The sequence below is a fragment of the Astatotilapia calliptera genome, chromosome 16 (assembly GCF_900246225.1).
Source record: "Astatotilapia calliptera chromosome 16, fAstCal1.2, whole genome shotgun sequence".
In the NCBI taxonomy this organism is placed as follows: Eukaryota; Metazoa; Chordata; class Actinopteri; order Cichliformes; family Cichlidae; genus Astatotilapia; species Astatotilapia calliptera.
In genome coordinates this window covers 6,232,967-6,246,234 of record NC_039317.1, presented here as the reverse complement: position 1 = coordinate 6,246,234, position 13,268 = coordinate 6,232,967, and the positions used below count along the sequence as shown (strand labels likewise).

General features: G+C 43.9%; 2 protein-coding genes across 3 annotated transcripts in view; one reads left to right on the top strand and one right to left on the bottom strand.

Annotated features, from left to right (window-relative positions):
- LOC113007434 (syncytin-A-like) overlaps positions 1 to 13,268 on the bottom strand; it is a 445,664-nt gene that overhangs the window by 96,313 nt on the left and 336,083 nt on the right. The window lies entirely within an intron of this gene.
- LOC113007327 (olfactory receptor 6N2-like) lies at positions 291 to 7,653 on the top strand. Its single transcript, XM_026143768.1, is given in 6 exon segments — positions 291 to 310; positions 2,059 to 2,449; positions 2,587 to 2,611; positions 3,056 to 3,306; positions 7,317 to 7,461; positions 7,571 to 7,653. Coding segments are annotated over 6 exon segments (915 nt in total).

Below are 13,268 nucleotides of genomic sequence, written 5' to 3'. Positions count from 1 at the left end.
CTAGTAGACGCAGTAGGCACCGGCAGGCTCCGGCCCGTCAATCCAAAGTCCAGGTGGAGGCGGACATGGTAGACTCAGGTTTGCCTACCCAGAGTCAGTATTTAGACCGGCCTGCTTTGTCCAAAGCCCTATTTCAGTCCAGAGGGAGACGCTACGCCGAGAGTTTACGTGTCGCCATCTTGGGTTTTTCTACTCTGGATTTATGTTTTTTGTCTGATTTTTGATTTTATCTTAATATAGTATGTTAAAATAAAAAATAAAGTCAATTCAAACATGTGAGGTTGTAAAGAATGATACCAAACAAGGCAAGGTAAATAGTTTTTTCAAGGCGAAATGTAGAGGTAAAACCAAAAGTAGTCAATAATGGCCAATTATACCTCAGTTACTAACTCCATCCATCCATTCGCTTATGCTTATCCTTTTCAGGGTCGCGGGGGGCGCTGGAGCCTATCCCAGCTGTCATAGGGCGAGAGGCAGGGTACACCCTGGAGAGGTCGCCAGTCTGTCGCACGGCTAACACACAGAGACAGACAACCATTCGCACTCACATTCACTCCCGCATTCACACCTATGGGCAATTTGGATTAATCAATTACCCTAACCCCACAAACTGCTGTGGTTAGCACTGTGGCCTCACAGCAAGATGGTTCTGAGTTCAATTCCACCATCAGGCGGGGTCTTTCTGTGTGGAGTTTGCATGTTCTCCCCGTGTTTGCGTGGGTTCCCTCCGGGTACTCCGGCTTTCTCCCACAGTCCCAAGACATGCAGTTACTAACTCAATTACTTTATTCAAGAAGTAACTAGTTACTATAACTAGTTGTTTTTTCAAAGTAACTTGCCCAACACTACCCCTAGGTCACTTCAGGTATTAGTGACACCCTAATGCTCCGAATGTCTTGAAGGCTCTATTTAATGATGTATTAAGAGACTTAAAAATTTATATTTTTTTTATCAATATTTTGCTTACCTGCATGACATATTTTTTTCAAGTTCCCTGAATAGCATGTCATCAATGTCTGCAGTATCCTGCAATAGCTTCTGGAGAACAGGTTGGGTTTAAAGGCTGAAAAATGTGAATTACATTCTTCCTCTGTCACTTTCTCGGACTGGCAAAGACGGCAAGTGAAGACTGATCCAGTGAATGTGCGGGTTATGACCCAGTGGCCTACTCCCAGCCTAGTCGACAACTGTTGCAGTACATCCTTGGCTTCCTTAGTTTCTACTATAGGTTCATTTACAACTATAGCCAGGTAACTGCACCCTTTACACCACTCACTTCCAGTAGAGTCCCCTTTGTCTGGTCCGCAGAAGCACCAGTAGCTTTTAGCAAGCCTAAGGAGCACCTGACACTAAACTACAATTTGAATTTAATTTATTTAAATTCAGTTTCTGATGACACAAAGTTCTGCCCATAGTTAGTATCTTGCCCAAGGATATTTGACATGCAGACTGGAGAAGCCAGAGCAGAGATAAGCCTGAGATAAGCTCAGGTTTATCTCTGTTTGAGGCTTCTGTAATATCACCCATCAATTTTGATTGGCGATGAGGCCTTGCTCAAGGGCACTGAACCGAATACACCCCGGTCAGATAAAGAAATTCCTGTAAAGTCCTTGTCTTGCAAGCTTGCTCCTACATCAGATCTTATGAAATCAACTCTGTGATTAGCGCTTCAGCACTTAAGTTACCTGCCACTATTTGCATCCATCCTAAATTCCATTTCTCAAGTTAAACCAGTTCAATCTAGTCCATTGTGTAAGATTTCATATCTCAGCTAAAAAAAATTTGTGTTGAAGTTGTGCAGTGCTAAGCAAAAGAGAATGAAAAGGGTGAGATGAACCTCCAGTGTTCAGCTCCTTGAGGCTTAATTTGTCTGATAAAAACCTTCCACAGACTGTAACTGCTCACTGTTTGCATGATGGTGCATTTTTCAATATTTTCCATTTATTCACCTTGCGCAATTTGTTTAATGAAACATTTTGTAGTTTTTTAAAACATTAATGGATGAAGAATTAAATGTTACCTATATAAGTTTTGATAGACATGTGGAAATTAATACAGATATTTTTATTTTTTTATTATGTTCACATTATATATTCTAATAACTTGCAGTAACTCTATTATTATATACCTCATTTTGATCCACAAAAATCTCCACAAACCTATGTACACTTTTATTGCAGCATTGCTACTGAACGTTGTTATTTACGCCACAACTATTTACCCAAAACTCCTGATTGACTTTTTATCTAAAAAACAAATCATATCATATTCAGCATGTCTCTTTCAGTTTTCCATAATTTATTCTCTGGGTTCTTCAGAGTTTGTTCTCTTGGCAGCCATTGCCTATGACAGATATATGGCTATATGCAAACCTCTACAATATCCAACCATCATGAGAAAAAGCACTGTGAGTATTTTCCTGGTCATAGCTTGGCTTGTACCTGTATTTGTCACGGTTCGGCATGGCAAACCGTGGGGGGTGTGGGGAAGGAGGACCCAGGCGCGGTGCTCTATGTACAAGCAGTGCGTTTATTTACAGTGGTGGAACAAAACAACAATAAATCCCCGTGCTTTCCCTGACTCCAGTGTCGTGTCTCTCCGTGAATAGTTCGTGCCTCAGTGCTCTCCGCTCCCGTGTCTCAGCACTCCTCATGCTGGCTGCCGTCTGGCGCTCCACACTTCTCCTGGGGACACAATAGACGCAGCTGTCAGGACCGCGGGCATACACACACTAACCTAGCTCAACAGGATGACTAACATGAAGTCTCACGGAATGATCCCGCGTCGGTGGGAGCTCCAAGACTCTCCTAAGTAGCTCCCCCAACGAGGCCTGATCAGCAGCAGGTGTGTGGCTTCAGGTGTGGCCAGACCGTCAGCAGGGCCACACCCACCAGGCCTGAAGGCGCCCGCCGAAACACATATACACACACGCAAACAGGGAGAAAGACAGCAACACCAAATATACATACAATAATAATAATATAATACATAACTGCTCAGGGATCCTGGGTCGCTCAGACCCAGGACCCTGACAGTATTGCAGTCCAAGCAATAGGAATGGCTAAAAGTAAACTGTGTTCCTTTCATTTAAAATCAATATTTTGTAACAATGCAATTTACACTCTTCAGTGTGTAAGATCAAGGTTAGTTACTGTATTTGGTATAATTTGTTATTTTGATTTTGTGATACTTCCTCTTCTTTTTATAGTTTTCACATACACAAAAATCTTTATGGTCTCTTAAAACAGTCGTAAAGTAATCAAGAAAAAAGCTGCAGAGACCTGTTTACCCCACATACTGGTTTTAGTGAGCTTTTCCTGTTTAGGTGTCTATGATGTAACCATATCTCGAGTGGAATCAGATTTCCCTAAAACTGCACGCTTTATAGTGTCATTACAGCTAGCTTTGTATCAACCTTTATTTAATCCATTAATATACGGGTTTAAAATGAAGGAAATTTCTAAACATCTAAAAAGGTTGTTTTGTCCAACAAAAATTATTTGATGCGTCAATAAATTCCTCATTTCAGAAAATGTACTTATTAAATATTATAAACTCATGAAATTGATTTGGTCCACATATTTTACACCTTTTTTTGAATAAATTAATCAGTGAATTTAAAATGTTTTTACTGTTTATGATTGCTCAGGGTGCATGTCTATTGTAACATAAATGTTATAGTTTAAATGTTATAGTTACAATTAAAATACTGGTTTTTAGACTGCTGCACAGCACAAGAACTCAAGAGTAAAACATTTACAAATTCCAGCAAAATGAATTAAACTAATGCTGACATATACTATGTTCAGAGAGTTTTCTTCATCCGTTAATTTTATACAGTGTTAATTTTTACTTTTCTTTAAATAAATTTGCAAAATGTATAACATTTACAGCTGTACTTCTGTGAAAACAAAATTAAATCTTTCCTCTCTGAGCTTTTATTTTTAGAAATTGTATACTGAGTAGGGACAAATGTTGTGTGGTCTATGACACAATTTGCAAATAACAAAATAAACCCTTTTATTGTTAAACATACATAGCTTTGTGAAGAAATCAAACAAATCAAACAAGCCTGCCTGAGGCCTGTTTGAAACTAGAACCTTGATGCTGTGACAGTGATAACATTACACCAGTAGTACACTAGTAATGCAGGGGAGTGTAAAAGAAGAGGGCGACCTGATTGCATTTCATAAAAATATTCCTTTTTTTCTCAAATATGTGTACGAGAGGTGATGAAGACTAAATCGATGAATATGTAACTGTTCTTGAGGTCTGTTAGATCAGACCTTATTGTATGAATTCTTATCTGAATATCTTACAAACTAGAGAGATTACATTGGAATTACTGTTTTATGAAGCAATATGGTCTGAACTGTGAGAAAGTCTAAAGGTGGAGAAAAAGAAAACTCCCCTTTGTTCTGAAAAGGGAGTATCACAAAATGGTAACAATACAAGAATACACTGTTAGACAAAATGCGCAAAATCCCTACCCTCACCTATGGCCACGAGCTGTGGGTAGTGACCGAAAGAACGAGATCGCGGATACAAGCGGCAGAAACGAGCTTCCTCCGAAGGGTGGCTGGCCTCTCCCTTAGAGATAGGGTGAGAAGTTCGGCCATCCAGGAGGGGCTCAGAGTAGAGCCGCTGCTGCTCCACATCGAAAGGAGCCAGCTGAGGTGGTTCGGGCATCTGACAAGGATGCCCCCTGGGCACCTCCTGGGTGAGGTGTTCCAGGCATGTCCCACCGGGAGGAGGCCCCGGGGCAGACCCAGGACACGCTGGAGAGATTATATCTCTCGGCTGGCCTGGGAACGCCTTGGTGTTCCCCCGGATAAGCTGGAGGAGGTGGCTGGGGAGAGGGAGGTCTGGGCCTCTTTGCTTAGGCTGCTGCCCCCGCGACCCGGCCTCGGATAAAGCGGATGAAGATGGATGGATGGATGGATGTTAGACAAAATAAAATAAACTGCTATCAAGCTGGCCACACTTAAGCAGTCAGTGGGTTACTGTTCTTTCTATCTTTCCTTCTTTCTTTTCCCTTTAATCTTTCTTTCCTTTTACTTCTTTGTTTCCTCTGGGCCCAAGGCTTAGTGACTGATGTGTGTTTATAGCTCTTTAAAGAAATGAGGAGTGGTGTGTGTGCAATAGGTTTCCTTTCTTCTCTACTTTTGTCCTATTCCTTGTCTCCCATGCATAAAATTGCTGTTCACATTCACACACATGCACACACGATCATAGACAGTAGGCACATTTTATCTAATCAGTTTCCTGTAGATAAATCAAAGAGCGCCTTCTACATTTATAAAAGAGAGAGAGAGAGAGAAGGTCTGTGCTACTTTTTGACTGAAGGTTCCTCTGATATATATGTTTTATTTCTGTGATGTCTTTCTGTCTCCCTGCAGACAAGTATAAAGGAAGGTGTTAAACGTCCGCTTGTTCACTGTAACTGTTTTATACTACGTTACCCATGATGCACCTTGGTATCTGTGCTTCCGGTTGGGAACGTGTTCAGCGCAGTTCTGCACAGATGAGAGGTGTGTCGGAGGAGTAACGTATTTACCTGCATTTCTGTGTGATTTAGTACTGTGTGCGTGCTTACCATGTGAGTATTGTAAGATTGGAATGATGCTTGTTTGATTTTAGCAGTGTAATTTGGTACATAAGAAGCTAGTCCCGTTGCTATCACTAAGATGCGGTTTTTTCTTTTGGCCTACTACAGGCAGCCTTGTGTTCAGCCCATATTTCATTCCATATACGACTTACTGTCAAGCATTGTGGTTGTAGGTGGATGTAACTATTTACTATGTTTATTCTCTGAAGCGTTGTAATCTGCAGAGGTCTGGTTTGCCAATGTATATACGAGCCAGAAATTCACGGGGGCAGCAACCCAAGCAGAGATCCCTCTCCCCAGTCACCTCCTCCAGCTTGTCCGGGGGAACACCAAGGTGTTCCCACGCCAGAAAGAGATATAATCTCTCCAGTGTGTCCTGGGTCTGCCCCGCAGCCTCCTCTCGGTGAGACATGCCCGGAAATCCTTACCCAGGAGGCATCCTTGTCACCTTGTCTACTCTGAGCCCCTCCTGAATAGCCCAACTTCTCACCCTATCTCTAAGGGAGAGGCAAGCCACCCTTTGGAGGAATCCCATTTCCGCCGCTTGTGTCTGCGATCTCATTCTTTTGGTCACTACCCACAGCTCGTGACCATAAGTGAGGTAGGGACGTAGATCGACCGGTAAATTGAGAGCTTTGCTTTTACACTTAGCTCTCGCTTCATCACAGGGGCCGCATCACTGCGGCAGCTGCACCGTCTGTCTGTCGATCTCCCGTCCCCTTCTCCCGTCACTCGTGAACAAGACCCGTTGCTATCGTTACACTCGCTACACTCCTCCACTTGGGGCAGGAACTCGTCTCTGACCCGGAGTGGGCACTCCACCCTTTCCCGGCTGAGGACCATGGCCTCTGATTTGGAGGTGCTGATTCTCATTCCCACGGCTTCACACTCGGCTACAAACCGTTCCAAGGGGAGCTGGAGGCCATCACCCGATGAAGCCAACAGAACCACATCATCAGCAAAAAGCATAAATGCGATCCTGGGACCACCCAAGTGAAAGCCTTCCGCCACTTGGCTATGCCTAGAAATTCTGTCGATAAAAATTATGAACAGAATCGGTGACAAAGGGCAGCACTGGCGGAGCCCATCACCTACCAGGATCGAGTCCGACTTATTGCTGGCTATGCGGCCCAAGCTCTTGCAACGGTTGTTTAATGGACTGAATGGCCGTCCGTAGCAATGAGCCAGATACCCCATGCTCCCGGAGCACCCCCCACCCCACTGGACCCTTGAGGGACACGGTTGAATGCTTTCTCCAAGACCACAAGACACATGTACTGTAGACTGATTGAGCAAACACCCATACACCCCACAAGTATCCTTGAGAGGATAAAGAGCTGATCCAGTGTTCCACAACCAGACGAAAACCGCATTGTTCCTCCTGTATCCGAGGTTCAACTAATGGATGGCCTCTCCTCTCCAGTACCCTGGCATAGACTTTCCCAGGGAGGCTGAAGAGTGTGATTCCCCTGTAGTTGGAACACACCCTCCATTCCTCTTTCTTAAAGATGGGGACCACCACCCCGGACTGCCAGTCCAGGGGTACTGAACCTGATCGCCATACAACATTGTAGAGACATGTCAACCAAGACAGCCCTACAACATCCAGAGCCTTCAGGAACTCGGGGCAGACCTCATCCACCCCAGGGGCTCTGCCACCAAGGAGTTGTTTAACTGCCTCAGTGATCTCGCCCCCAGAGATTGGCAGGTCATCCCCTTCGTCCCCAGACTCTGCCTCCGCCACAGAAGACGTGCCAGCGGGATTGAGGAGGTCATTGAAGTATTCTTTTCACCGCCCGACAATTTTCTCAGTCGAAGTCAGCAGCACTTCACCCGCACTATACACAGTGCAGGTAGAACACAGCTTTCCCCTCCTGAGCCGCCTGACGGTTTGCCAGAATCTCTTCGAGGCAGTTCAAAAGTTTTTTTCCATGGCCTCTCCGAACTCCTCAAACACCCAAGTTTTTGCTTCAGCCACCACCCGCGCCACATTCCGCATTGGCCTGTCGGTACCTATCAGCTGCCTCCGGAGTCCCACAGGCTAAACAAGCCCAGTAGGACTCCTTCAGCTTGTTGGCTCCCCTCACCTCTGGTGTCCACCATTTGGTTCAGGGATTACCACCACAAAAGGCACCAACTAGCTTGCGGCCGCAGCTCACTGCAGCGACTTCGGCAATGGAGGTGCTGAACATGGTCCATTGGGACTCAATGTTCCCAGTCTCCCTCGGAATGCTGTTGAAGCTCTGCCGGAGGTGTGATTTGAAGAATTTCCGGACCGGGGCCTCTGCTAGGCATTCCCAGCACACCCTCACTGTACTTTTAGGCGCCTCCCACGCCACCTGATCCAACTCACCACCAGGTGGTGATCAGTTGACAGCTCAGTCCCTATCTTTACCCGAGTGTCTAAAACAAATGGCCTCAGGGTTTACAAAATCGATCATCGACCCGTGGCCTAGAGTGTCCTGGTGCCACGTGCACTTATGGACACTCTTGTGTTTGAACATGGTGTTTGTTATGGCCAAACTGTGGTTTGCACAGAAGTCCAATAACAAAACACCACTTGGGTTCAGATCCGGGAGGCCGTTCCTCCCATTCACGCCCCTCCAGGTCTTGCTGTCATTGCCCACGTGAGCACTGAAGTCTCCCAGTAGGACAACAGAGTCCCCAGGATGAGCACCCTCCAGTACCCCACCCAGGGACTCCAAGAAGGCTGGGTACTCTGAATTGCCGCTCGGCACATCAGCGCAGACAACGGTCAGAACCCGTTCCCTGACCCGAAGGCGAAGGGAACAAATCCTCTCGTCCACTGGGAGAAACCCCAACATACCAGCATCAAGCTGAGGGGATACCAAGATACCCACCCCAGTCTGCCGCCTCTCACCGGGGGCAACTCCAGACTGAGACAGAGTCCAGCCCCTCTCCAGGAGGCTGTTCCAGAGCCCAAGCCATGCTTTGACATGAGCCCGACTATATCTAGCTGGTACCTCTCAACCTCACCCACTAACTCAGGCTCCTTCCTCACCAGAGAGGTGACATTCCATGTCCCAATTGCCAGTCTTGGTAGCCGGGGATCAGTCCACCAGGTCCTCCGCTACTGGCCACCGCCCGACTCACATTGAACCCGACCCCTACGGTGCCTCCTGCGGATGGTGGGCCTGCAGGAAGATGGGCCCATGTCCCTTTTTTAGTCCACGGTGCCCGACTAAGGCCCGGCCACCAGATGCTCGCCCTCGGGCACCCTCACCAGGCCTGGCTCCAGGGTGGGGCCCCGGTAACCCTTTCCTGGGCAGGGTGAACTGTTCCCTTGATGGTCTTGTTATAGGGGTTTTCTAAATTGCTCTATGTCTGGTCCCTCATCCAAGACCAATTTGCCATGGGATACCGTACCCGGGGACAAAAGCCTCCAGACAACATAGCCCCTGGGATCTCTGGGACACACAAACACCTCCACCACGACAAGGTGGTGATTTTTTCACTAGTTTTGATTTTGCCTACAGGCAGTATCACTACTGGTAGCATTAGACAATACCTGGAAACTAGTTGCACATGTAGTTCAATACCTCCAGCAGGACTGGTATCTGCTCCATTGTACTAGAAGGAACAGGATTATGGAATTATTTTTCTATTATAAGTCACACACTAGAAAAAACTTAATCCAAGCAAATAATTTAATTTTACAGGAGCAATTAAATTCCTTGTGAGTAAATGCTATAAATTCAATAACCTGTGTGTGTAGAATTTAGCAGAGATAAGAGCTTTTGTTAATAGTGTGAACATATCAATCCGGGACCATCCAGTCTGGTAGTGCGTACTGTCCAGTTCGCAGACCATATTTCTCTGCTATTAGTTCTTCTTAACTGGCTCCCAGTCAAATCCAGAATTTAATTTAAAATAATTTCCTTCACATACAAACTCTGAGCACTTCCCTTTCAGACTGCAGGCTTACATGTGGTTCCTGGAGTCTTTAAAAGTAGAATAGGAGGCCAAGTCTTCAGTTCTATGGCCCATCTTGTATGGATCCAGCTTCCAGTTTGGATTTGTGAAAGACACACTCTGTACATTTAATATTAGAATAATATCATGCATAAGAAGCTTTAAAATAGACCTCATGGGTTAACAGCTGAGTTACACTGGAGACATTGTAACTGTATCATAAGTACTGCTTTAACCTCAATAACTTCAGGGTGACACTGGATACATTGCAGCTGTGGGGTTGTCACAGGAAATCATGTTTCACTAAATAAATTAATCTTCTCTGTAGTCTTGTTCTTTTTTTGTCCTGTTTGTCTCCTCAATATTCAACATTGTAGTTATATCATGTTTTATAACTTGTCAGTAAAATGACCAAAGTGAGATTTTTCAGCACATCTCTATGCACTGCACATAAATTGGTTTGTTTTAGCCCTATTTATGGTGTTCCTAAAAACTAAATTCAGACAGTGCAGTTAAATATTTTAACAGGTTTTTTTTAAGACTTGGAGCCAGCTGAATTTAGCTGTTGAACACTGGGGCTACCCTTCCGTGAATTGGCTACAGACGTTATCTTGGTGGAGGGGTTTGTGTGTCCCAGGGATCCCAGGGGCTATGTTGTTGGGGGGCTTTTGGCCCCTGGTAGGGTCTCCCATGGCAAATCGGTCCTGGATGAGGGACCAGACAACTAGCAATTCAAAGGACCCCTATGAGTAGAAAATTAAGGCAACAGTTCATCCTGCCCGGGACAGAGTTACCGGGGCCCTGCTCTGGAGCCATGTCTGGCCCATGCCTGAGGGCAAGCATCTCGTGGCTGGGCCTTAGTCCATGGGGACCGGCCGGGCACAGCCCAAAAAAGGGACATGGGCCCATCCTTCTGTAGGCCCACCACTGGCAGGAGGCACTGTAGGGGTTGTGTGCAATGTCTGCCTGATGGCAGCCAGGAGCAGAGGGCCTTGCGGACCGATTCCCGGCTACCTAGACTAGCAATTGGGACATGGACTGTCACCTCTCTGGTGGGGAAAGAGCCTGACTTCGTGCATGAGTTTGAGAGGTACTGGCTAGATATAGTGTGGGTCACCTCAACGCATGGCTTGTGCTCTGGAACCAGTCCCCTGAAGAGGACCTCTGTCACAGGCTGCAGTTGCCATGGGTGAGAGGCGGCAGGCTGGGGTCGGTATCCTTGTTTCCCTTTGGCTTGCTGCCTCAAAGTTGGGGTTTCATTCTGTCTTCTCGCTTCCTGATTTTTCTGTTTTACGTCACAATTAAACCTGGGTTTTCGGTTGCGGAACATATGCACTGTCCTGGGAGGGGCGTCTATGGACATGCACCAGCTAATGTAGTCACTCACAGTCTCTGTGTATTCATAGTTTTTGCCTGTGGGGCCTCTTTGAAAGTGCTCCAGTCTGTGGCCTCTAAGCGTCCCTGCAGGCTAGCTTTCACACTTTCAGTTCAGGTAGGGCTTTGTCTTTAGCCTTTTGTTGTAAACTGGTTTGACCCGGATTACTGTGATCAGACTTTCCAAAGTGGGATTTTGGTTCAGCTGAAAAGCGATTTCTGATGTTGCTGTAGCAGTCATCCAATGTTTTATTTCCCCTGATGGGGAAAGTCATAAACTGATGGAATTTAGGCCTATTTTTCCAGAGATTGTAATGGTTGCGTAACAGACGCAAATGGTGCAAAAAAAGGTGCTCTTTACTCTACAGCTGTTTACCCTAAATATCTCAATGACTTTTTATCTGAAAAACAGGTCATATCCTATTCGGCATGTCTTTTTCAGTATTTTCTGTTTTACAGTCTAGCTTGCTCAGAGTTTTTTCTCTTGGCAGCCATGGCCTATGACAGATATGTGGCTATATGCAAATCTCTTCAATATCCAACCATCATGAGAAAAAAAGACTGTGAGTATTTTCCTGTTCATAGCTTTGCTTGTGCCTGCTTTTATATGACAATCCAAGCAATAGGGAGTGCTAAAGCTAAATTGTGTTCCTTTTATTTAAATGAAACATTTTGTAACAACAGAATTTATACTTTTCAGTGTGTAAGATCAGAATTATTTGCTGCCTTTGCTTTGGTTTGTTTGCTAGATCTTGGAATACTCCCTCTGTTATTCATACTTTACACATACACAAAAATATTCTTAATGTCTTATCGAAGTTGTAAAGAAATTAGGAAGAAAGCTGCAGAGACCTGTTTACCCCACCTTACAGTTTTAATTACCTTTTCCTGTTTAGGTTGCTATGATGTCGTTATAGCCCGAGTGGAATCAGATTTTCCAAAAACTGTACGCTTAATAATGACATTACAACTAGCTTTGTATCATCCTTTGTTCAATCCATTTGTATATGGGCTTAAAATGAAGGAAATTTTTAAACACCTGAAAAGCTTGCTTTCTCCACCCCCTGCCAAAAAAAAGAAAAAATTTGATGCATTAATTCTGAATTGTTAAGATTCTTAAGCTATTTTAAAAATAGTTTTGTTAAATATTAAAGTCTTGAAATTGATTTATTCTGCGTTTTTTGCATCATTGTTATAAATTTAATCTGCAGAATTTAAACCTGTTTTTCCCTGTTTTTTGATCACGATTTCTCTGGTACATGTTTATTGTAACATAAATATGTTATGCTTTATATTTTGAATTACAAGAACTCAAGAGTAAAAAATCTACTAACTCCAGTAGTATAAATTAAAGTGACAGGTATTATGTTAAACCTCCAAGAGAATTTTCTTTATCAGTTAACTGTATACAGCAATATTCTTACTGTAACTCAAACTAAATAAGCATTGTGTGGAGTTTCAAGTTTTTGTGGAGGAAATATACTACCACTAAATAAGAACTGTTTTATGTTTATTTATGTTTTATTTACAAATAACAAAAGTTATTTCTTCATGATACTTTCAGTGTTTTTACCTGCTATTTAGTAATCAATAGTTTCAGCATCCGTAGAGCACAAACATTTTGTTGCAGGTTAATTTTGATTTAAGATTCCTTAAGAGTAAAGAGCATTAGCCATAGAGGCCCATGTGAATAAGCCAAACTAAGTTTGGCATTTCACTCCCACCTCTTCATCTTCAGCCAATTAAGAATTAACCTTTAACTTAGCCTAACTTGTACTGTATTTTGGACTTACAGGCCACACAGGCCTCATGTAGGTTTGAAACCAAAATCTTGATGCTTTGACAGTGTTAACAATGCACTAGAAGTACACTAGTAGAATAAGGGGAATGCAGAAATTAAAGAGTAATCTCCCTTAGTAAGGCCAAGGCCTCCAGTAGTAAGGCCAAAATGATTTCATGACCTAATACTGAATACTAAGGTGCACTGATTTGATTGAATACACTACAAAGACATGATATCTAATGTTAAAACTGATAAACTTCATTGTAGTTTTGCAAATCTTCTTTCACAGTTAGTGGAGAAGATGACTGTGTAGAAGTGAGAAGGAGGACCCAAGTGCTGACACAGAAAGAGTAAACATTATTCTAGGGTGATAAAACAGTTTTAAAAAGGCAAATGCCAAACTAAACCATAACCTAAACTAGGAGAGCTAAGTCTAAACATAAAAAACCCCTGCAATGTGAACGTGAACATAGAAACCTGACATGAGAAACTTGAAACACGAAAACCTGCCATGAATTTATAAACCTGGAAATATGGCAAGACATGGATACAAACCAGAAAAACAGATAA